At 47.4% G+C, this 24,174-nt stretch overlaps 1 protein-coding gene and 1 non-coding gene across 4 annotated transcripts; both read right to left on the bottom strand.

The window, feature by feature from the left end:
• Positions 1-10,414: 10,414 nt before the first annotated feature.
• LOC120093431 (small nucleolar RNA SNORA48) lies at positions 10,415-10,559 on the bottom strand. The gene has a single exon (XR_005486491.1). It is a non-coding gene; the product is annotated as a small nucleolar RNA SNORA48 (small nucleolar RNA).
• A 1,752-nt stretch (positions 10,560-12,311) lies between these two features.
• Cenpa (centromere protein A) lies at positions 12,312-23,953 on the bottom strand. Of its 3 annotated transcripts, none has more exons than XM_006239798.5 (5): positions 23,627-23,953; positions 18,882-18,988; positions 18,409-18,486; positions 18,006-18,160; positions 12,312-17,351 (listed from the first exon to the last, which is right to left on the bottom strand). In XM_006239798.5, exons 1-4 carry the CDS (start codon positions 23,784-23,786, stop codon positions 18,026-18,028), a joined length of 480 nt encoding a protein of 159 aa, XP_006239860.1. In that variant the 5' UTR covers positions 23,787-23,953; the 3' UTR covers positions 12,312-17,351; positions 18,006-18,025. The 3 variants fall into 3 exon arrangements, with proteins under 3 accessions (XP_006239860.1, XP_017449557.1, NP_001100181.1); NM_001106711.1 differs by having other exon boundaries at positions 16,562-17,349; positions 18,010-18,160; positions 23,627-23,802; XM_017594068.3 differs by lacking the exon at positions 18,006-18,160 and having other exon boundaries at positions 15,557-17,349.
• Positions 23,954-24,174: the final 221 nt, after the last annotated feature.

Below are 24,174 nucleotides of genomic sequence, written 5' to 3' on the forward strand. Positions count from 1 at the left end.
CCATCCTAAAAACGTGTCTGCAAACACACGGAGATACCTGTACCCCTATTTCCCTGGCTTTGTAAAGTCAGTTTCTCAATAGGCTCCAGGCAGCCTTCCCTTTAGCCAAGTTCCAGGTTGCTTTGAATTAATCAAAGTGAGGCCTTACAAATCAATCGGTGAGGCCTTACAGCTAGCCACAACCTTGTCGATCTCCCTGTTGGTATTTTGAGACCCTGACTTGTCTCACCAAATGTTGCATTTTCTTGGTCCCCATATGAGTCTGTGCATTTTGGACAGATTTTTCTCTCCAATGAATTTTTGGGTAGAATCAATTTTCCTTCTGCAGATTTCCTCCATCCCTCCATGTACTGGGACATTGCTATCTTTTTGATCCATTCTAGGGCCTTTGGGAAATATTTTGGTTGATCCAGAGGGCTGGATCCCCTGGGTTAGACAGCATTGGTTGCTTTGTCTCCCTGGTTATTACCTCTTGGGACTGGATCATCAACATTTTGGTGCCCTGGACAATGGATGATTGCCAGCTTTCGGGAGCCAAAAGGCCACCAGCTGGGCCAAAATTCTGTCTCTATTCTTTTTTTTTTTTTTTTTTTTTTGGTTCTTTTTTTCGGAGCTGGGGACCGAACCCAGGGCCTTGCGCTTCCTAGGTAAGCGCTCTACCACTGAGCTAAATCCCCAGCCCCTCTGTCTCTATTCTTAACTGTCTTTCCTTCCACTGTGAGTAGCCCCCTCTCCTGGTGTATGGCTCCATGGACATAGGCCATTGCAAAGGTGTACTGACTGTCAGTGTAGACAATTAGCCTTTTGTCCTTTCCCAGAGACAATGCCTTTGTTAGGGCTATGAGCTCCACCCACTGAGCTGAAGTACCTGTAGGTAAGGCTTCTACCCAAATGGTCCTTTCTGCCAAGAACACCACCACCCCTGCATACCTTCAACCGTTTTGCATAAAACTGCGGCCATCTGTGAGCCAGGTGGCCTCTGTATCTGACAACGGTCTGTGCAACAGATCTGGTCAGATTCCATGTATCGGGGCTAGTATCCCAGTGCAGTTGTGGAGCAGAGCTTCTAGTCAGGGTCAAGCATCAGAGCGGCTGGGTTCAGGGCAGTGGGGGCCTGGAACACAAATCTGGCAGGGTTTAATAAGGTCTGGTAATGGGTCATGCGGGCATGGCTGTCATCTGTCTGGAGGCTGTTCCAAGCCTCCCTTGATGGCATGGGGAGTCGCGATGATCAGTTCCTATGCCAAAGTTAGTCCGTTGGTGTCTTTTGCCAGTTGTGCGATGGCTGCTATCCAGAGGGAGGGTGGCCATCTGGGGTCTAATTTCTTTGCTAGGCAGGCCATGGGGTGGCACCAGGGTCCTGAGGACTGGGTTCGGGCTCCTTTGGCTGTTCCCTTTCTTTCGTCTATGAATGGGCGGAAAGGCTTGGAGTCCTAAGGCTGGAGCTGACAACAGGGCCTCTGCATTTCTTGAAAGCTTCTTACTGAGCCTTAGTCCAGACGAAGCCTGATCTTTTATATGAGGCCTCATAGAAGGGCTTAGCCATTCCAGGAAAGCCTGGGACCCATAGGTGACAGAATCCTGCTGTCTCCAGGAGCTCCCTCACCTCCCTAATGGTCCGAGGGGGTAGGAATTTCCAGGACTGTTTCTTTCCTTGCTCGGGACAGCCTGCCCTGTCTTGTATAGTAAGTCATGCCTAAGCAGCGGGTAGGGGCAATCAGGGATGACCGTGAAGGAGTAGGAAAGCCGGCCCACGCCCAGGTCCACCTTTCTTCGGGTAGTCCATGAATAGTCCTTTGTCCTTGTGACCCCTCGTGCCCTGGCTGTTCTGGTAAACATTGCCCCTCCGAGTTGCAGGAGTACAGTGTTGGGTTCCCGTGTCCATCATAAAATCAATGGGTTTCCTCTTCACTCTTAGGGTTACCCTAGGCTTTGGGAGGGAGACTGAGCCCATTTCCCTAATCGTTGCCACTCCCCGACACTAAAACATGGGCCTTCATGAAACTTCTTGGGGCATTCTCTCATCCAATGTCCTCCTCCTTACAATAGGCACATTGGTTCTTGCCTAGACTAGGGCAGCCTTCCCCTCTTCTCTGCCTCTGCCTCCTGCCATTTGCTTTAGGTGCCTCCTTTGCTCTTCTGGTTCTGAGGTGGCTACCAGCAGGACTCTGGGCTAGGTCTCCGTTCTGTCCCCTTTCAGCCCTCATTTGCTCATCGTCTTCCCTTTCCCTCTGCCTCAGCTCCTAAGTCCTGGAGGCTCTTTTCATTCATCCTCTCTACTCACTGCAGTTCACATCTTACGTGTGGTGCTGCCTGTGAGAGACCCTGCCTCGGTCAGTGGTACTTACTTCGAGATGCCCCTGAGGGAGACACTGAGGTGCAGATTCGATGCAAAAGCGTGGGGTTTATTTTCTGGCCAGTTGGGGTCAACCCTCAATCAGTCCCTCAAGGTGAGTGACTAGAAGGTGACCCCAAATGGCTATTACAAACAGGATTTATACTTTCTAGGGGCACAGGTTACCTCAGCAAGGTTACAGTTGGCCAAGCATGTTGACCTTTAAATCTATTGGCTAGCAAGCATCAGTCAGTACATTCTGAGAATTTTTTTCCCCTCCATCTTTATTAGCTTGGGTATTTCTTATTTACATTTCAATTTTTATTCCCTTTCCTGGTTTCCAGGCAAACATCCCCTAACCCCTCCCCTCCCCTTCTCTATCTGTGTTCCCCTCCCCATCCTCCCCCCATTACTGCCCTCCCCACAACAATCACATTCTTACCCTTCCACTGGTGCTCTTACTAGGCTATTCATTGCTACCTATGAGGTTGGAGCCCAGGGTCAGTCCATGTATAGTCTTTGGGTAATGGCTTAGTCCCTGGAAGCTCTGGTTGCTTGGCATTGTTGTTCATATGGGGTCTCAAGCCCCTTCAAGCTCTTTCAGTCCTTTCTAAGATTCTTTCAACGGGGGTCCCATTCTCAGTTCAGTGGTTTAATGATGGCATTTGCCTATGTATTTGTTGTATTCTGGCTGTGTCTCTCAGGAGAGATCTATATCTGGTTTCCATCACCCTGCACTTCTTTGCTTCATCCATCTTATCTAGTTTGGTGACTGTATATGTATGGGCCACATGTGGGGCAGGCTCTGAATGGGTGTTCCTTCAGCCCATTCTGAGAATTTTTTTGCTCAAGAATGTTCCTGTGGGTGGAGAATGGAACTTGGTCTAGACTTGACCAGAAGTGGGTGGGTGTAGGGCTGGCAAAAGCCCCTGGCCTTCTTCAGCTGATTAACAAAGGCCATAATTATGGCGGCCATGTTCTCCAGGGAATCTGGGTCCAGGGGCATATGCTGTCAAAAAGCTGCCATGATTCTTTCTAAGAGTGCAATTGGGGTCTCATTTTTTTTTCGGAGCTGGGGACCGAACACAGGGCCTTGTGCTTGCTAGGCAAGTGCTCTACCACGGAGCTAAATTCCCAACCCCTTGGGGTCTCATTTTTATCCTGTTGTATATCTCCTACCTTGGCTGTATCGGTCAGCTTCTGTTTAGCTGCTTTGAGAGCTCCCCAGAAGAGCCTGGTGATAAACTTAGAGCATCTCCTTACCTTTAGCAGTATTTGTGGGATGATGTCATTACACAGGTGAGGCAGGTACAAGATAGAACGAAGCCTGTCATTGGATGAGAAGGAAGGATGGTTGGGAGAAAAGTTTGAGGGATGAGGAGGAGACTGGAGGAACGGGAAAAGAAGCCGCAGAGAGAACATGGAGGCTGATGTTAAGATTCCCCTCTGTGTATTTACAGGTTGTTATGAATATTCTTAAGGGATGGATGTGTAAAGGGCTTAGTATGTATTGATAATTCTATCTTATCAATTGGATCAGAGATTATTGTGTTGTGTGTTCTTTCTTGTAACAATTTATTTAAGAGAGTGTGCGGTGGCTAGAGACACTGGGCTGCCATGGAATTGGGATACGTGTTTCTGGCAAGATGTCTACTGAAAGACCACCGGGGTGGGGAAGACCCCCACTCAAATCTCGAGACAATGCAACCCCCCAAGAACTCAGGAGAAACCGGTCTTGATGTAATGAACAAGAGATGTATTTGAGGAGCCAGAGCTCTGGGGACAACACGTATCTCACACAGGAGACAGAGGAGTCGACCCTGAGCCCAATTAGGGGAAGGGATTTATAGGGAAAATTACATAGGCAGTTGGCAACGTCACACAAAGCAACTTCATCGGTTGGTTTACATTGGCATACATGGTCTAACGGGCTCAGTTCTACTCTAGGCCACCCTGCTCCTGGGGCAAGCTGACCCTAGTTCTCGTTTTTCTCAGGACTGTTGAGTCAGGCCTTATGGAGGCCAGATGGTTTGTGGTGCCTATAGCCAGGCTACATCCCCAAAACATGCTATGTTATTCTTTGCTGTGAGGTGCACTTGTCCTCACAGCAAGGTCAGTGGAGGATAGTTTAAAATCTTTATTCTTTCTCCACCAGATATCTTGGGGCACTGGGGTGCTGGATCTAGTGGGGGTAAAAGACTGCCTTTTTAAATAATTGTACAGCAACAGAAGTCCCGCTTGGGTTGGATAGTAAGGAACACAGCACCAATCAGATCAGGATCTGTAGTGGGCACTTCAGTAGGGCCAGAAACCAATTTCCTGGCTTCAGACTGGGTCCTTTCCCATCCCTTGGCGGTGAAGAGGATCTGCAATACTTGTTGATAATCATCCTGTGTGGGCTGATGGGTGGAAAGGACAGCTTCTAGTAACCCAGTTAGAGGCCCTGGATCCTCAGAAAAGGGAGCGTTCAGAGCCTTCCGGTTATATAAATCACTGGTGGCCGATGGCCAAAACTGAGAGGGCTGGTTTCCTTGCTCATGGGTGCAGGGGATGGGGAGTTGGGGGGTGGGGATGGGGCACAGCACTAAGGCGCAGAACAGAGGAGTCTGGGCCCAACCCTCCCTCCCGAGTAGTTCCCCTAAGGCTCTGTGTCCCTAGGGCAGAGCTGGTCCCTGACCCTCAGCTCACAGAGCTGTCTCCACTGCCTATGGGGCTGCAGTTTCTCCTTGCACTCCGGGATCCTGCAAGATCTCCTCTCTGCTGCCTGGTAGGGAGGAGGAGAAATTAATTCCTTGTCCATTCCCCCCGGAGGACTACGCAGAGTGGCGCTGAGGGTTTAGTTCCCTGTCCATTCCCCCCGGAGGGCTGAGCAGAGTGGCACTGAGGGGTTGGTTTCCTGTTCATTCCCCCTGGAGGGCTGCGCAGAGTGGCACTGAGGGTTTGATTTCATCTTCGGATCTCTTGTTGGGATGATCTCACTCGCTGACAGCAAGGGTTGTCACAGAACTTTGCTGCTGCTGTGGAGGCAAAAAAGACTTAACCCAAGGGAAGGGTTCCTCACCCAGACTCTCCCAGACTATGATGTAAGGCAACTGATCTGGGTGTCCAGTCCCGGGCCGAGAATCGACCTCCACCACATTCTTATTTCTTAATCGAATGTGCCTTCTCATGGCCACCCTACATTGAGGGAAACTCAATGATTCACATCTGTCCTTTCCTAATCTCCACACTCTGGTTATGAGCCCATGTCCTAACCTCCTTGAAAAGACTTAGGACCAGGGAGAGAAGAGTCATCACTGTCTGTCCATTGCCTCAGTCTCCTTAGTCTCAGTCAGATACAGTTCCACAGAGATTACAGTTATCCACAAACACACACACAAGGCTAGCCAACAGAGTCCTCTGCGTGTGCAGAGGAGAAACTGGAAGTGGGATGATGGCCTCACGTGGTTCAGCGGTCATGATCCACTCAGTCCTTCAGGCTCAAAAACCAAGGACGCCTTGTCCTTCCAGATTGAGGCTCCATGTCTTCTTCAGCTTGGGGCAGTCAGTCCCCACAGCTGGGGTCTGGAATGCCTCCCAGACCCCTGTGACCACAGCCCCCGTCACATTTGCCTTAACCACGCCTGGCCACTCACAGTGCCATCCTAGGACCAGAATCTTTAGGACAGACAAATCAGACATAGATGAACACAGACAAACACACGAAGAGACAATAACCCTCAACAACCATACTGGCCAGTGTTAGATCCTTCAGCTGGGGGGTCCTGGGGTCTTGGGGTTACTGGCCAATGCACCACATTATATGCCTAGATCTTGGAGACCCCAAAGACCACCGAGGAGCCGATTCTGATTCAAGTCACACAAGGGCCTGAGTTCAAAATGGAGTAGTTGCCTAGGTCTCATAAATCCTATACATATAACTTTATTAATAAATTTCAGTGCATCACTCAATCTAATAGTCTCCCTTTCATTTATATATATACCTCACTAACAATTTACTTCCCAAGGAGAGCAGGTGAGTTTGGGAATAGGCTAGAGTACATGCAAATGACATATATCATATATATATACATATATATGTATATATATATATATATATATATCATATATCATAAGTCAGCACACAGCACACAGCACACAGATTGGGTCTGAGATGGTACCCAACAGGACCCCCAATGAAAGCATAATACCCCAGGTGACATTTTAACTAGAGACAAATTTACAACTTGCCTCCAGACTGGTCTCTGTAAGATTGCCCTTAAACCAGTAAATTATGGAAAGCTCCAAGAGGTCATCTAAGACAAACAGCAAAACCTGTCTCAATTTTTAGAGCACCTTACAAAGAAAGGCCCTTTTACAATATACTAAAAGCCCAAAAGGTAAACAACTCCCGATGACCTATTTCTTTTCCTAAAGCTACCCTGATATTAGGGCTAAACTTAAATGGTCGGAGAGATGGCCTCTAACTCCACAGGCCTTGGCATTGGCCTTTATTCTGTACCGTAGGAGAGACGAGAAGGCCTGCAAACACAAATACCTTATGCTGGTCACGGCTGTGCCACCAGCTTCAACGACTGCCCAGGCTTCCTGGTCCCCTAAGATTCTGAAACCACTAGGTCCCTGTCTCAGATGTGGTCAGCAGCATTAGGCACGGGCCTGCCCTAATCCCTGCAAACCATTGGGGCCATGTCCAAAGTGCCATCAAGAATGACATCAGGTTGCTGATTGTCCTCCTGTTGCTTATGACACAGGGATATTACTCCCAGACCTCCCTCCTGCCGATATCCTAGACCTGGCCATGGATGACTGGAGGGGCCCAAGCTCCCTTGACCTGACCACTTCTATTACCAACGGGAGCCTTGAGTAGTTATTACAGTATCAGTGACCCATTTCCTTCCTCTTGAACATGGAGGCCACTTACTCAGTCATGATGGAGTTTGGGGGACCTACCTCTTCTCATTTCCCTATTGTTGGAGTAGAGGGGACAGCCTTACCAACCTCTCCAGATCCCACCACTCAGTTGCATTTTTAGGGGTGTTCCTTCCACCTACTCTTTTCTGGTAGTGTCAATGTGTTCTGTCCCCTTATTGGCCAAAGTGGGAGCCTCTGTTTCCTTTCCCCCCCGCCCCCCCGCTCACCTGAACGCAAGCTTGCCCACAGACCCTTTCCTCCTTCTTATAGCTACCTAACCTACTGGCGCTAACACATCATTTCCTTTGCCAGCCTTCCAGGTGGACCCCTGAGTCTGGCATACAGATCCCCTCTGCTTTCAAACACCATTCTCCCATTGTCATTCAATTACAGGATCCTACCTGGTACATCACCAAGCTCAGTTCTCGTTCTCTCTCTCTCCCTCTCTCTCCCTCCCTCCCTCCCTCCCTCTCTCTCTCTCTCCAAAGCCTCAGGGGACTTAAGCCTATCATTTCTGACTTAAGAAAGAAACTTTTTCTTTCCACTTTTTCCCCCTTTAACACCCCTATACTTGCAGTTACAAATCCCAATGAGACCTATTGCCTGGTTCAAGATCACCAGCTTCTTATTTCTGCAGTGGCTCCCCTCCATCCTGTTGCAGCTAATCCTTACACACTCCTTTCCACTGTCCCCTTAGGGACCTCTCATTTCTCAGTCCTAGATCTCAAGGATGCATTCTTCTCTATCCCTCTGGATACCTAGTCATAGAACGTCTTTCTTTGCCTTTACTTACCTGGACTGACCCTGACACCCACTTCTCTACCAAATTCACCTGGACTGTGCTACCTCAGGGGTTCCAGGCCAGCCCATACCTATTACACCAAGCCCTGGCTTCTGACCTACCTACTTTCTTTTGTCCCTAAATCTAAGCTCATTCTGAATGTTGATGACTTTCTTCTTGCAATCTGTCTAGCCAAACTAACACCTCTGCGCTTCTGAATGTCCTGTCCAGCCAAGTCTCATCTTCTAAGGTCCAATTGTCCACCCCTCAGGTGTCCTACCTACTTGGGACTAACAATTACTCCAACACACAAAGCCATTACCTTAGATAGAAAATATCTAATCCCGTCTCCTGCAGTCCCCTCTATTAGAGGACATTCTATCATTCCTAGGAATAACTGGATTTTTACATTCCTGGATCCCCTCCTTTTCCCTCCCTTCCCACTCCTTATATGAAGCAGCCTTAGGCCTCACCCAGGAACCTCTTCTCAAACCTGTTACTAAGCCCTTTCAAAGGCTCCAGCAGGCCCTCCTTCAGGTCCCGGCTTTACACCTCCCAGTGATAACCTATCCCGTCTCCCTCTATGTGGGAGAAATGGAGGTATTTGCCCTTGGAGTCCTAGGTCACCAACTGGGACCTCCTTTGCACCCGTAGCAGACTTGTCTAAGAAATTAGACCTGACCATCCAGGGATGGGCACCCTGCATGTGTGCGTACCAGCTGCTGAGGTCCTTATTCAAGAATCCGAAAAGCTACGCTTTGGCTCACCTACCACTGTCTTCTCCTCCCAAAACCTGACCCAGCTCCTAACTTACAAAGGCTTACAGAAACGTCCTCCCTCCAGGCTTCTTTCCCTTTGGTAACATTAATAGAAGACTCCACATTTACTTTCCAATCACATCCATCTCTCAATATCTCAAACCCTCTTCCTTGACTGAACACTGACCACTCCCTATCTCGTTCCTGCACTGAAACCTAAGAGAGACTATTGTCCCATCACTGACACACACAGGAAGGCACATCGCCTCAGGCCATCTATACCGGGTACACAGACGGCAGCTTCTTTATACATAAAGGAGCCTGAAGAGCTGGCTATGCTGTAATGTCAGATTCAGAGATGGTTGAGGCATGGGCCCTTCCTGCCCACACCACTAGTCAACAGGCTGAACTAATAGCTCTTACACTGCCTTTCAATTGGCACAGGGACAATCCATAAACCCCTACAGACTTTAAATGTGCCTTCCATATCCTCCTGTCCCACGCCTCTATCTGGAAAGAATGCGGGCTACTTACAATAAAAGGGGGATCAATAACCAATGCAGACCAAACTATGGTCATGCTAAAAGCCTCCCATCTCCAACGGGTATTGGAATTGCCCAGGGCTGTTCCCACCAGACAACTCTATTATCTCTAAGGGAGCAACTGGGTTGACTAGGCAGCTAGAGCTCTGATCCTTGGAGGCCCAGATCTGTCTCCGCCCACCACAGGACGTTCTCACACTACAACCTACTTCCTTCCCCCTGTCACTCCCTGACACTCAACAGACTCTGTCCTATCTTCACCATCTCTTTCACCCTAACAGCCAAGTCTTACCTTACTTTGTTAAAACCCACCTACAGTCTACCCCTGAGGACTTGCATTTCTTAAAATCTATCACTGCCTCTTGCAAAATCTGTCAGATGTCAGACCCCAACTCCAGGTATCATAGCAACCTTTTTCCTACCCACCAGGCTAAAGGCTCCCTCCCTGGAACCGACTGGCAACTTGACTTTACCCACATGCTCACCATCAAACATGCCAAGTACCTCCTGGTCTTGGTGGATACTTTCTCAGGGTGGGTGGGGGCATTCCCTACCACCAATGAAAGGCTCAGTCTTTGATCTCTTCCTCTGTGAGATCATCCCTCAATTCAGAATCTTAGCCTCCCTCCAGTCAGGCAATGGTTCTGAATTCACCTCCCAAGTTTCTCAAACCCGATCTAAAGCCCTCAACATCCCTTGGTATTTTCATATTCTGTACTAACCCCAGTCCACAGCAAAATAGAACGGACTGGGACCTCACTGTGGCCCCAGGTGGCAGGGCTGGCCACTCACAGCAGGTTCCTCTTCTCCAACCTCGGTCTCCAGCTCCATCTCTTCACGGTGCTCAAGCTGCTCCACTTCTCTTTCCCTTCCCTCTGACCACCCACCACATACTCATGGCCACTTCACTGGCAGGGCCCTGGGTGGCATCCTCTATCGGTGCTGAGTGGTGTGGTGGCAAGCAGGTACCTATGGCTGGGACCTGTTCCATGAACTGGAGGGCAGGTTTGTGGGTGACATGGCAGTCTGCGGGTCTCTGCCTCCCTCTTCCCATGCTGTGGTGCCGGGACTTGATTTGATCTGATCTTTATGAGTCCTTGGCATAAAACAGCTTTGGCCACCAAGCCAAGCATCAAGCTAGGATGAACAAAGGACTGCCTTCTGCTCTGCCCCGCCTGATATAAGAACACCACCACCAACAATGTATCTCTTTGCCCACTGGCAGAAGGGCTGAAGGTCTAATTTTAGCTGTGGCTCTTCACTGAAACACGCTCATAGATTTATGTGGGAATCTAAACTTTATTTTTGAATTGAAATTGGTTTCTTTATAATATTTGTAAAACATTTTCAAATAATTGCATCTCATAAATTTTAAGCAGAATGAAGTCCTCTATTTATAAAAGCTTTTAAGTATGAACCTATTCAAGTGTTCAATATAGCAAAAATATATACCTTTGGTTATATCCACTCAATGGGATACTTTGTATTTGTTTCTTGGTGCCTCCAGGGAATTGGAATCAAGATCTCATGTGGATGACTATTCAACTCCCTTATATAAAATGGCAGGGTGTTTAACGTGGTGGTGCATGCCTGCAGTAATCCCAGTCCCAGGGAAGCTGAAGCAAGATGCTAGCTTGATTGATTAACACAATGAACTGGCTTGTTGTTTTTAAAGCAGAATATTTGCAAATAACCCACACACACCTTTCCATATACACTGATCTGATCTGATCAATTTACGTTGATGTCATCTCAACGTCACTTGAATGCGCAACACAATGTAAATTATTGTTATAGTTGCTTGGGAGAATAAAAGCCACAAGATTAAAATCTGTATATACCCAGCATAGACGCGATTTACCCCCAAATTTTCTTTATCCAGATTGTTTGAAACCGAGGAAGCAGGACTCATGTGGGCTGTGATCATACAGCCATGGGAATTAGCACAGCTGCATGATTAAAAAATACAGATCTCGCAAACGTAGAGCAGGAGACCCAGGAGGACATAGCCTTCATCATTTCTTCTAACAACAGCCTGAGTCAATCTATAAGTCGGATTACTATCCTTGGCAAAGCAAACATCTATGTAATCTGGTGGGGCCAGGGCAGGTGTCTGGGAAGCTCGAAATGTCTGACTATTGACCTGAGAACTGTTATACTGGTGCTTCAGAGCTATGAAATTGTGACTTGTGATAGTTTCTCAGGCATACAATTAAAAAACTTCAATTTAAAAAAAATGAGGGGCTGGGGAGAGGGCTCAGTTGTCAAAGTGCATGCCATGCAGACACGAGGACCCGAGTTTAGATCCTCAACATACAGTAAAAAGCGGAGTATGGCCTTATGCACCTGTAACCCAAATGCTAGGGTGGAGGAGACTGGAGACAGGAGGTTTGCTGCGTTTGCTGTCTACAGCCTTGCTGGGGCTAAGGGGCAGCCAGCTTCCAGGTTCAGTAGAAGCTCTGCCTCAAGGAAATAAAGTGAAGAGTGACAAAGGGGACACCTGACATTTGCACACACAAATGTACACCCAAGTATAACACAAACACACACACACACACACACACACACACACACACACACACACACGGATAGACTCAACAGGGAGGTGGCGGAGGAAGCATAGAATGCCCCTGGGAAAAGCTGGCTGTTCCTGCAGTGGAGTGAGACTCATTGGGATGGCTCTGGATGTTCAGTGCCTCGAGGTAGCTGGTGAGAGAGGAAGGATGCTCTGCAGAAGATGGCATCTGAGACCTCGAATTCTCTCCCCATGTAGATGTGACAGGCACCGAAGAGACGAGAGGCTGAGAGTGAGAACCAACTGAAACCATGTGTAGAAACAAATGCATAGGGACTCAAAACATTTCAACCATCAGACACAGCCTGGAAATGGCTACACTTACATTATTAAAGGAGTCAAAGGGATCAGACTTGGAGCTTTCAGCAGGGGACTGTTGGGGTCCAAGAGACGCCCCACAAACACAGATCTCAGACAAGGATGGTTTATTGAATGGACCCCCTGAGACTGATCAATCAGGGCCAGGGCCGTAGCTCAGAATTCAGGGGCTGAGCCATGACTCTGACCATTTCTCAGGGCCGGCTTATAAAGGGAAAACCCCACAAAGCCACAATGAGCTCGCATGCAGGTGCTGCCGGATGGTTGGCTCTGACTCAAGCCATTTCAGACAGAACAGCTCATATTTACCTTTAATGTGGTGGGCCATATGTAAAGCTTTGTGTAATTTATTAAGTTGAACAAACCTCACAGCATGACCTTGCTCTGAGTCGAGTCATTTTCTGTATCAATGATGGCAGGCATGGAACAAAATGGCTATAGCTATGCTAGGTGGGGTAGACCTCAACAGGATAAGAAACTAAAAAGTAACAAAGATGAGAAGACAATTGGGCATCCTGGTGTCAGGCCTGGCCCAGAGCGCTTACAACCCTAGCACTGGGAAACTGAGGCAGGAAGGAGAATAAGTTCAAAGTACATTTGGCCACACAGCAGGCTTGAGTCTTGCCTTGGCAATGTGAGACCCTGTCTGGAAAACAAAACAATACAGTTATGAGCAAAAAGAACCAGATAATAATTACAGAAATAATAAATTAAAAACAAAACAACAACAACAAAAAAACCCTCATGTCCTAGTCAGGGTTCTCCTTTTTAAAAAAAAAAAGTTATTTATTTATTTTATGTATGTGAGTACACTGTCTCTTCTCTTCAGACACACCTCTCCTGGGGACCTACCTCTCCCGCCCCAGGGTTCTCTAAAATTACATAATTTATGGAATATCTCTATATTGAGGGAATTTATTGGGATGACTTACAGTCTAAGTCCAAGGATGTAGTAGTTGCTCAGTCCCATGAGCTGGACTTCTGTAGAAGTAGATTCCAACAGGTGTGCTGGCAAGTAAGGGCATGCAGGCGAAGAAGAGTCTTCCTTCTTCCAATGTCCTTATGTAGGCCTCCAGCAGGAGATGTGACCCAGATTAAAGGTGTGTATGGTCATGTCTGGATCTGGGACTTGCTTTGACCCAGGCTGACCTTGAGCTTGGAGATTTCCTTGCCTTAGTCTTCTGGGATTAAAGGTGTATATTACCTTGCCTGGGCCTAAGTTTTTCATAGCCACTATGCCTCAAGATCTCTATGCCAAGATCCAGGTCAGAAACTTGTGTCTGCCAGCCTCACGATCTGGATCACAGGTGAGCCCTCCAATTCTGGATCGTAGTTCATTCCAGATATAGTCAAGCTGACAACCAGGAATAGCCATTACACCTCGCAACAGTTAAAATTAAGAAAATGGGCAAAGGCTAGAAGATACACATATTTAATCCCAGCACTGTGGGCAGAGACAGGCCATATAATGAGCAATCATCTCAAAATAGAAAAAACATGAAAAAAAAAAAAGAAAATTGAAAAGTTTAAAAGTAAATTAGGACTGGCTGAAGAGAAAAATCCCATCAATGAATTAGGAGGTGGGCAGAAGAAGCCGTCTGAAAGCAGTGATGGAGGGCACAGGGAAAAGCCTGAAGAGCAGGTGACTGGAGCTTCTGTGGGAGTGGAGAGACTGTGGAGAGGCGGTGTTTGACGAGATAATGGGTGAGGACTGATGAGAAACCATCAGCCCATATTCAAGAAGCCCAATGAATGCCAAGCGAACTAAAAGAAATCTGCATTTAGACACAACATAATGACATCGCAGAACACCAGACACAAGGAAACAGCTTTGAAGATAAATCAAGGAACTAGTATTAGCTTCAAAGAGTAATGGTTGTGGTGATATCTCAATGGGGGGGGGGGGGTGGAAAGAACCTAGAAAACCATGGAGTCAGCTTAACTCACAGAGTTAAGAAGATCATCACACACTCAAAGACGAGGAGAACCACGGAGGCAAAGGCAGCAACTCTTTTGAAAGTTAAAAAGCAGGTGGACAAGCACTGACTTCAGCAGCTCCTGAGACATCCGGGGCCAAGCTGAACCAGCACTTTCTACACAACCACAACAGCCTTTGCTACCCCCAAAACTGACGGCGTCATTACATCCTTCTGCAACTGGAGCCCTGGGAGTTGAGTGGGTCTGGTTGCAGGGTCATTAGCAAACCAAACCCCTAGAAGTTCCTCTCACCACTCACTACACAACTGCCGTTGTCCCCTTAGACAATTTAGTAGAGGGCCTCTGGATGCAAGGAGGCCAAAGCCAGGGACGGGCATGTTGGAGGTTTATGCATGGTTTTTGCATATGAGCCTCAGTTCTTAAAACCACCTAGGCCTTAGACCTCCTCTGGTCATGTCTTTATCCCAAGGGGACATGAGGATTCTCTAAAATGTTCATCTGAGCAGTCTCTAGGCAAGTTCTAGCTGCAAGCTTATAACTCTCAATTAGCTTTTGTCTGTGTCCTCAAGCAAATAAGAGGGAGGAAAAGTAACTCGGAGCGAACAGTTATTACACAGCAAAACCAAACCAGAAAATCACAACTTAAAGTGGTACTCACAAGGGCTATGTGATGGTTCTTTTGGGTTGGTCCCTGTCTCGACTCTTAACAAAGGAGGCTAGAAGCTGGCTAACATTCTCAGACTCCCTTGTGGCTGCTTCTGGCTAGGTTCTGCAGATGGGAGATGCTTGTAGGACTTAGGGGGCGGCCACTGACAGGCTGGTGCTCTGCTCAGTGTGAGGACCAGGGGCAGCCACACAGGTCAGCACTATAGTGGTGGGGGTCATGATTCCTATAGAGCTACAGTGAGGCTGGGTTTTTTGACACTAGAGGCTCCCTGATCTTCCCTTTGTCTTCCTCATCAATGCTCTTTGATTTCAATAGCTGTAGTGGTTTGTTTTACTGAGTTAAGTGCTGTCATTTTATACATATAAAAAAATTAGCCAAAAAATAAGAAAAATGCCTTGGATATTAAAAACGTGAAAGCAGAAATAAACTCAATGGGAAGGCTAGGAATTGATGAGAGTCCTAATAGAGAAAGGCAGAGGGGTTGGGGATTTAGCTCAGTGGTAGAGCGCTTGCCTAGCAAATGCAAGGCCCTGGGTTCGGGCCCCAGCTCCCCAAAAAAAAAAAAAAAAAAAAAAAAAAAGAAAAAAAGAAAAGAGAAAGGCAGAAAGCAGGCTGTGGGTGCTACACTCCTGATTCTGGCACCTGGGAGGCTGAGGCAGAAACATCACAAGTTCAAGAACAAACTGGTTACACAGCAGAACCCTGTCTCAAACAAACCAGCGAATGAGAAGTGGGGTTTATATATTAGTAACTTTACTCTGTGACCACATACCCGACAGAAGCAGATGAGGGGGGAGATGCTTGGGATCTTGGTTCAGGGAATAAGTGTCAGGGTAGGGAAGACAGAGGAACAGAAGTAGCTAATGACTGTGGTGTGGCTATCAACTAGGAAGAGGCCAGACTACAGCCTGCAAAGCCCACTGCTACTTCCCAGCTGTGGCACACAGGCCCAGGCATCCGAAACTCTCTCAATACGTGTGCAGCGAGGGATACCTCAGACCACACAAAAGCTCCACAACACTGGGCTGGCGTATGGCTCGGTTGGTAAAGAGCTTGCCTTGCAGTCACAAGGACCTGAGCGTAACCCCCAGGATCCACATAAAAAGCCAGATATGACAGCATATGGTTGTATCCCATACTGGGAAGATGTATGTATCCCATACTGAGAAGGTGGAGACAGGTGGATATCCTGGGGAACACCAGAGATTGTTTGACTTACACACTCGAGTGAGAAACCTCATGTAAGCTGTTAAAGCTTCAGATAAAACATTACACACATTACATACTATTAGTTACCAGGAGGTAAAGTTCTTATTCCAATAAACACTACAGAGCTGCTTGTCACGTAAGAAAAAGACTAATGTGGTAAGGTAAAAAGACTTTACCACAGACGAGCTTTATATGAATGTCTGCATATATCTGATCTGCCAATACATTTTTGCAAAGGGTAAAGTTTTATTGACTCGTGAAACCTGGAACGTGGCTGAGTTTAGTCAGTTGCCATGTCTTCACCAGGAGTCTGTGTTCACTGCTGTTCTCACCTCAGCACGTGCCATTTTCCTGGACACCTCTTACATTGCTTTTATCCACAAGAGGGCAGGTGTTTTGTGGGTGCCTTGCATCACAGCTCACTTCTCTTGGTTACATTGTAACTGCTCCAAATGGTGGGAAATGATAAGTTTAATACTTACTACAAAAGCTTATAACATCTGTAACAGTAACTTTATTTCAATTTTTCTCACTAAGAAATTATTTTTTTATTATTTCTCCTCAAATAAACTAAAGATAACCTGTAAAAAATACGGAAAACATGTTGTAAAATCCCAAAACTGGTATGATACATTGTATGTGATTTACAGCTAAGGATAAACTGTCTACTTCTAAGAGAGACTTTCTGGATGGTTTCCATAGGAATTTACTGGTAGGAACCAGAAAGACTATATATTTCAGGCTGTGGATGCAGTTCAACATTACAGTCCATGTTTGGCATGTATAAGACATTGGATTCAAGTCCCAGCCTTGAAGGGAAGGAAGAGAAGACTGTGTATGTAACGCTACTTAAGTTTTGAAAAGCTCCATGTTTGCTGACAGGCAGCGTGAGGGCAATCTGGAAGGCAGACATTTGTATGGCGGGCGGGACTGCCAGGGCTTTCCATACAACAGATTCTAACATTTTACTCAAAAACTTCTCCCTTATATTTAAAAAGTACAAAGACACAGGATAAAAGATGCACATGGTACAGGAAGAATAAAATATCAATACCCCTCATAACATGGCAGACCTCATGGGTCTGAAACCCGCAAACAGTAATGTGGTTGAGCAATTCACAAACCAAGTTGACCTTTGGTCTGCAAACACTCATTCGTGTCCATGGGCGAGGCAGATGGCCTCTTCTTCCTCTGTCACAGGCAAAAGCCACAATCTTAAAGGGCATCGTGTAGCCACTGCTCAAAACCAGCAATATCCAGGCAGTGCCTCAGACACTGCTGTTTGGCTGCAGCTCCAAAAGATTCCAGGTATTGTCTCTGAAATTTGGGAATCACATTTAAAATCAGTCAAACAAACAAACAACAAAACCTCCTTCTTTTTAAAACTAGAGGATCTGAAGCTGGGCATAGTGGCATACATACAGCTCTAATCCCAGCACTTAGGAGGCAGAGGTAGGTGATCTCTGAGTCTGAGGCCATCTTACTCTATACAGTTCCAAGACAGCTAGAATTACATAGTAAGACCCATACCAAGGTAGCGGTGGTGGGGTGGGGTGGGGTGGGGGAAGGTGGGGGAAGGTGGGGGATCTGGTCCTTGTAAATGGCAAGAGGTACTATCAGGAATACAGAGCGTAACTCACATTCACTTAATTTTAAAAAGATCTCTCTACAGTGCTGGCAAGCATCCACCTGGTACTCGATGCTCATGTCATGTTGGTCCTGAGCTCCTTATCCTCCTGCCTGAGCTTCCTAAGTGCTAGGTTGCGAGCATGAACCACTACTCTCAGATCTTATCTTAATACTGCACAAAGAACCATGGCACATGCCTTCCAAGCAGCTGAGAAAGGCCTTCAGTAGGGAACACGGGTGAGAGGGAAAGGGACTAAGGATGGGTGTGGATGACACTCCCCCTTCAGAGCAATCTTCTCTCCCCAGCAACAAGCAACACTCTGAGGAGCAGGAAAGACTTACGGACACATCGCACTGGCAGCTCAGCCGAGTCCTCCCTCAATGCCTCGGATCCTCCTGGCTAGCTGCACATCTTTGGGGAAAAGCGTGACTCGGCCAGCATGTAAGGAGAGGAGATAGGCGTCCTCAAAGAGGTGAACGAGAAACGCTTCTGCTGCCTGGGGCAGAATGAGAACACTGGCATGGATGAAGGGCCCAGACTGTCTGTTTTTGGAGACATAACTGACTCAAAGATTGAAGTAAAGAACAAGGTGAATCCAGGGTGAATCCAACTTTGCACCCTCACATGTTACATGCTAGCTGCTCTTTTCGGGAGGCCAGAACAGCCTGTGGTACGCCATAAGCAGTCCTGTGGAATTCTGGGATGTCTTCCTCTCTGCTTTCACTCATCCCTGCCCCTTCTTACCTCTTGAAGGGCCAACAAGGCCTGAGCTTGCCAATATAAATCCACACCACGGCTGAATTTCCCACATATTTCTCTTACCTGTGGGGGAGTGGGATGGGGATGAGTAGAGAGCCACAGAACAGTGATTGAAGAGTGCATGGTCTTTCTCCAAGTATCTAATGCATCCATTTCTACCATTATGCCTTGGCCCTTGATCTTAGGGCCTGGTTCAGAGGAGGTGCTGACTCCCAGGAGCACAAGAACTGGCAGAGCTTATGGGTGGTGAGGGGAAAAAAGACAACCTCAGGGTAGGGAGACAAACTGGATGAGAGGTTCTATTACACTCAGAAGTAATGAGAAATCAATATCATAAGAACAGAGGCTGTGGAGTGCCTCAAAGGGTTCAAGACAACCTTCAGCCATGTCAGTGGGGAAGCAGAAGCACCCCCCCCCCCATATTGGGGAGAATTAAAGAAAAGGTCCCCAGAACTCACCACGAGGCCGAAAGGCTTCTTCCTAAACAAGAGGTCTGTGCTCTTTTGCAGGTTCTTTATTTCCTTAAGCCACAGGAATCTCCGTCTTCTGTGTAGTGCCTGAGGGCCTGAGCAGAAGAGTTAGGTCGTGAGGGCGAAGGCGGTGGAAGCCAAGTGGTGCTCTGCAGCCCAACAGACACCAACCTTCACATGAACTCAACAGACTTCAGCATGGGACTATACCCTCAGGGCAAGCAGGTGCTTAAGAAATGCCTGTTCAGGGGCTGGAGAGATGGCTCAGTGGTTAAGAGCACTGACTGCTCTTCCAGAGGTCCTGAGTTCAATTCCCAGCAACCACATGGTGGCTCACGACCATCTGTAATGGGAATCTGATGGCTTCTTCTGGTGTGTCTGAAGACAGCTACAGTGTACGCATATAAATAAAATAATAAATCTTTAAAAAAAGAAAGGAAGGAAGAAAGAAAGAAATGCCTGTTCAGTGAGTTCGGTCTGGGCCTTTGGGTTTGTGTGTTAACTTCCATCAAGCCTTTCTCAGTCCCTTCCCAGCAGACTGGAAAGTTAGTTACGTCAGTTTTTAGCTCCTTGTCTTTCTTCTTATTAGCTGGAAGGAATTAGGGAGTACCTAGTGCAAATCCCTTGTCTTGATTATCCCAGAGCCCTGGGAAGTGGAGACAGTTGGCCAGCGTTCATTAGAGACCAAGTTAGGACCTTGGGAACAACATAATTCAGTGCTACTGTCAGGAATGTGGATGGCGAAGCCACAGACTTTGGTAAAAATCAAATTCTCATTGAGAAACAAAAACACAAAATTGAAAACAACAACAACAACAACAAAAAACAACCAAAAAAAAAAAAAAACCCCAAAATCATTCTGCTCTGGAGTCATGGCTCTGTGGCTTGGTTAGCATGCACGACGCCATAGCTTCAGTCCCCCACAACGCGGACAAAGAAAAAAACACTTCTAACTCTAAAATAATGAAGAAGAAACTTAACTGATATTAGACCACTTAAAGTGAAAAATATAAAAATATTCTTCTCAAAAAACCTGAAAGATACACCCCAAATTCACCAGAGGCAAACGAATAACCTGAAATAGATCTGGTGGAAAACAAGAATGCCACATGCGTTAAGGTCTGAAGATGGCTCAGTGGTCAGAGCACACGCCATTCTTACAGAGGATCCAAGCTTGGTTCCTAGCACCCAGGGTAGGTGGCTCACACTGCCTATAACCACTTGCCTGTAACTTTAGGGCCAAGGGGATCTGGTGATTGGTTCCCTTGGGCATTTGCATTAATGTGCACATACATATGATTAGGCCAGGGAGATGGCTCATTGGTTAAGAGTAGTGGCTGTCCTTGTAGAAGACCTAGGTTTGATGCACAGCTCCATGCGGTGGCTTACAGCCACTACATTTACTAACTCCGATTCCAGAGAATCTAACACCCTGACACCTGTGTCTGACCGCTGTAGGTGTGTGTGTGTGTGTGTGTATATATATATATATATATATATATATATATATATATATATATAATCTGTGTATACGCACATGCATATACATACACTCACACACATGTATGCAGAAAAACACTCACACATATGCATAGTAAAAAAAAAAAACCACAAAAATCTTTGTGTGCAGTGGGTGTTGTGCCTGCATGTATGTCTGCACCCCATGTGCATGCCTGGTACCTGCAGAAGAGGCAGTCAGGTCCTCTGGCACTGTACTGATGGTTGTTAGCCTCTCTGTGGTACTGGGAATCAAACCGTAGCCCTCTGGGAGAGCAGCCTGTGCTCCTAACTATGAAGCCAATAGAAAAATAAATCTTAAAAACGAAAAGATAGCTGAGTTCAATTCAACTCAAGCGTTAGTTATTGAGATTAAAAAAGACATTAAATACAATAAATTTGCGGTAATGAGAGCTAAATCTAAGTAAATAGTATAACTGTCAATAAATAGAAACGACTGATGATTAAAATGAATACGCCTGATTAATTGAACAGCTTGGCTAAAACCAAACAAAAGCACACACATAGGAACTGGCCGGAGGAGCACTTGCCTTGCACACCTAAGGCCCTGGGTTCAACCCCTGGTGCTGCACACAGGAACCCTTAGCTTTAGCTGGGTTACTTAAGGTCCAGCCAAGAAAGAGACTCTATCCCCAGCAGTAAGGAACACCTGAGGAAAATGGAAGAAGGGAGACGAGAGGAGAGGTGGGCCGTGCCAGGCAGGTGGTGGAGACTTAATCCCGAGTGAGCCGAAGTCCCAAGCAGTGTCTAGGAGACTGGAGACACTTAAGACAAAGAGGGAGGACCCTGCTCTACTTTGGTTGCTGTTGCTGCGATTAAAACACCACCTCGAAGACCAACCTGGGGAGGAAAGGGGTTATGTGAGTTCAAGCCCACCTACCCACATAGGAGGTGGCAGCGCCACCCACAGTGGACTGGGCCTTCCGACATCGATAAGCAATTTAAAAAAAAAATGCTTCACATGGGCTGGAGGTGGCTCAGTGGTTAAGAGCACTGAATGTCCTTCCAGAGGTCCTGAGTTCAAATCCCAGCAACTACATGGTGGCTCACAACCATCTGTAATATACATTAAATAAATATTTTAAAAAATATTTCACAGACATGGCCATAGGCCAGCCACTCTGACAGAAGCAATTCCTCAGCTGAAGTTCCCCCTTCCTGGGTGACTAAATTCATAGCAGGCTGTCCACTGACGCTAACCATGATGCACCACGACTAAGAGATAAACTATGAGTAGCTGCCTCTTCCCCACCACTTATGGGAGCACAGCTGAGGGAGGGGTGGTGAGAGGGTGTTGTTACCAGGTACACGCTCACAGAAAACAAAGGCAGCACAACCAGAGACCACCAAAGAACTCGACTAACACCAGAAGAGAAGGGAGCCAAACTCAAGAATCCAAATAAACTCTACCCAAGGAGTTGGAACAGAGGAGAGAACTGGGCGCCATGCTGTGCACTTGCAATCCATGGCTCGACAGGCAGAGGTAGGAGCCTAGACTGGTGAGGCCTTATTTTCTCCCCCAAAAAGGAAGATTTTTGAGAAATATAAGAGGAAGAGAGCTCTAAGATTCATGATGCAAGAACAGATGTTTATGAAACGCAAGGCATCGGAGTCGACCCGGAGAGACTGGGTTCAAACACACTGAAGCCGGGTCTCAAGAGTCAACATAAGCAGTTGGGAGCCAGAGAATTTCAAGCAGGACTTACATACTAAGGCTCTTTCCAGCCAGGCCCATGGGCTCTCACCTACAATTCCAACAACTGGGAAGCAGAGACAAGGTGTCCTGAGCTCCAGGGTGGCCTGAGATATGTGGAAGCCACTGTCGCACCAAAACCGGTTTTATCGGGGGTTGGGGATTTAGCTCAGTGGTAGAGCGCTTACCAAGGAAGCGCAAGGCCCTGGGTTTGGTCCTCAGCTCCGAAAAAAAGAACCAAAAAAAAAAAAAAAAAAAAAAAAACTGGTTTTATCTTATTCTAGGTGTATCTGTTTTGCCTACATGTATGTCTGCGTATGCAGTGCCTGCAGAGGCCAGAAGGATCCTCTGGAACTGGAGCTTCAGATGGCTGAGAGCTGTTATGTAGAGCAAGGTAGCAAGGACAACAAAGTCCCTTACAGCACAAAAGGAAGATATATCCAAGAGCCCACATAAAAGAAGGGATGACTTGGGAAAGGAAGGGGACATCCAGGAAAAGGCCGTGAGTGTGAGGGCAAGGGCTTAGGCTGAAGGAAGTGGAAGAAGGAAAAAGCGCTAAATAGCTGGAAGCAAGCTTACTAGACAAGGGCAGTAGGAGAGTCAAGAAGTGTGTGAGCACATCTGAGATAAAACTTTTCCCTAAGATAAGAGTAATGGAAGGTTGCTTCTACACTGGAAATCAACAGCCAACATCATACAGATACATCAGCTCTGGCAGCGGTAGGTACAAACATGACCACACTATTCCTTTAGAGCCTCACGGTCCCTCTGTGAAAAATTGAATGTGGTGGTGTGTGCCTTTAATCCAAGTACAGAGAGGAAGAAGCAGGCATGTAAATCTAATTCTAAAGCCCTTCATACAGAGGGTTGGAGATGTAGTTCTATAATCGAACCCTTGCCTAGCAAGCTCAGAGTCCTGAGTTCTATCTCTAGCCCTGCAAATAAATAATAAAAAGTAGGCGTTGGAAAACTAGCTCAGCTGTTAATAGCGCTAGCTGCTCTTCCAGGGGGCCTGGGTTCTGTTCCAGCACTCTTACTGGGCAGCTCCACAACTCTCTGTAACTCCCGGCTCCGGGCTTCCGATGCCCTCTTCTGGCTATCGCCAGCACCTTCGCACATGTAGCATACACTCAGACACACACACACACACACACACACACACACACACACACACACACACACACACTCACTCTCACACACACACTCTCTCTCTCTCTCTCTCTCTCTCTCACACACACACACACACACACACACACACACACACACACACACAAATATTAAATAAATCCTTAAAAAAGACCCCGTGTCTGTTAGAATGTGTTGTGTATCTCTGCTCAAGCAACCTATCTGGTCTGCGGCTCTTCTTTTTTTCCCCCCCTCCGGCTGTAAAATGGCCAGGAAAGAAACCATTAACCCCATGCGTGGTTAGCGGCATGGCTTGACCAGGGGCAAGGGTCCCTCTGCTGGCCCGCCTCGCAAGGTCACGGAAGCAGCCTCGGTGGTGCAGGGAAGGCCCGCTTACCTACTCCGGAGCTCCGTCGCGAGGGTCCGGGCGCCGGACTGGAGGGCCGCCTCGTCGGAGTCCTCGACTGGCGACGCGAGTCCGTGGCTGGCTGAGAGGGTCCGGGCGCCGGACTAGAGGGTCGCCTCCTCGGGGTCCCTGGCTTGCGGCGCCCGACCATGGCTGGACGCGAGGGTCCGGGCTCAGCCGACTCCTCCTAAGCCTTCCGGGTCCTGCGGCCAAAACGGAACTCGACAGCAAGCCTACCGTGCCCGAGTCAGGGACGCCGGATCTCCGCCGCCAGTAGTTCAAAAATCAGACGCTCCGCCCACCGCATTTTTAAAATCCACTCCGTGACTCTCAGTGGCTGGCTCTGAGCGTAGAGCGACATTCGGAAGAGCCAATGGGAACAATTGCCTGAACCTCAGAGTCCGCCAATGGGTACTTGGAGAAGCGAAGGAAAAGGCGGGACTTTCCCACCCTTTGCTTCTTGATCCCTTACGGACAGGACTCACTTTCTCAGGACCACTCTGGGCTAAAGGACAATTCAGTTCTTATGTGGATGATGG

The sequence above is a fragment of the Rattus norvegicus genome, chromosome 6 (assembly GCF_036323735.1).
Source record: "Rattus norvegicus strain BN/NHsdMcwi chromosome 6, GRCr8, whole genome shotgun sequence".
Taxonomy (NCBI): Eukaryota; Metazoa; Chordata; class Mammalia; order Rodentia; family Muridae; genus Rattus; species Rattus norvegicus.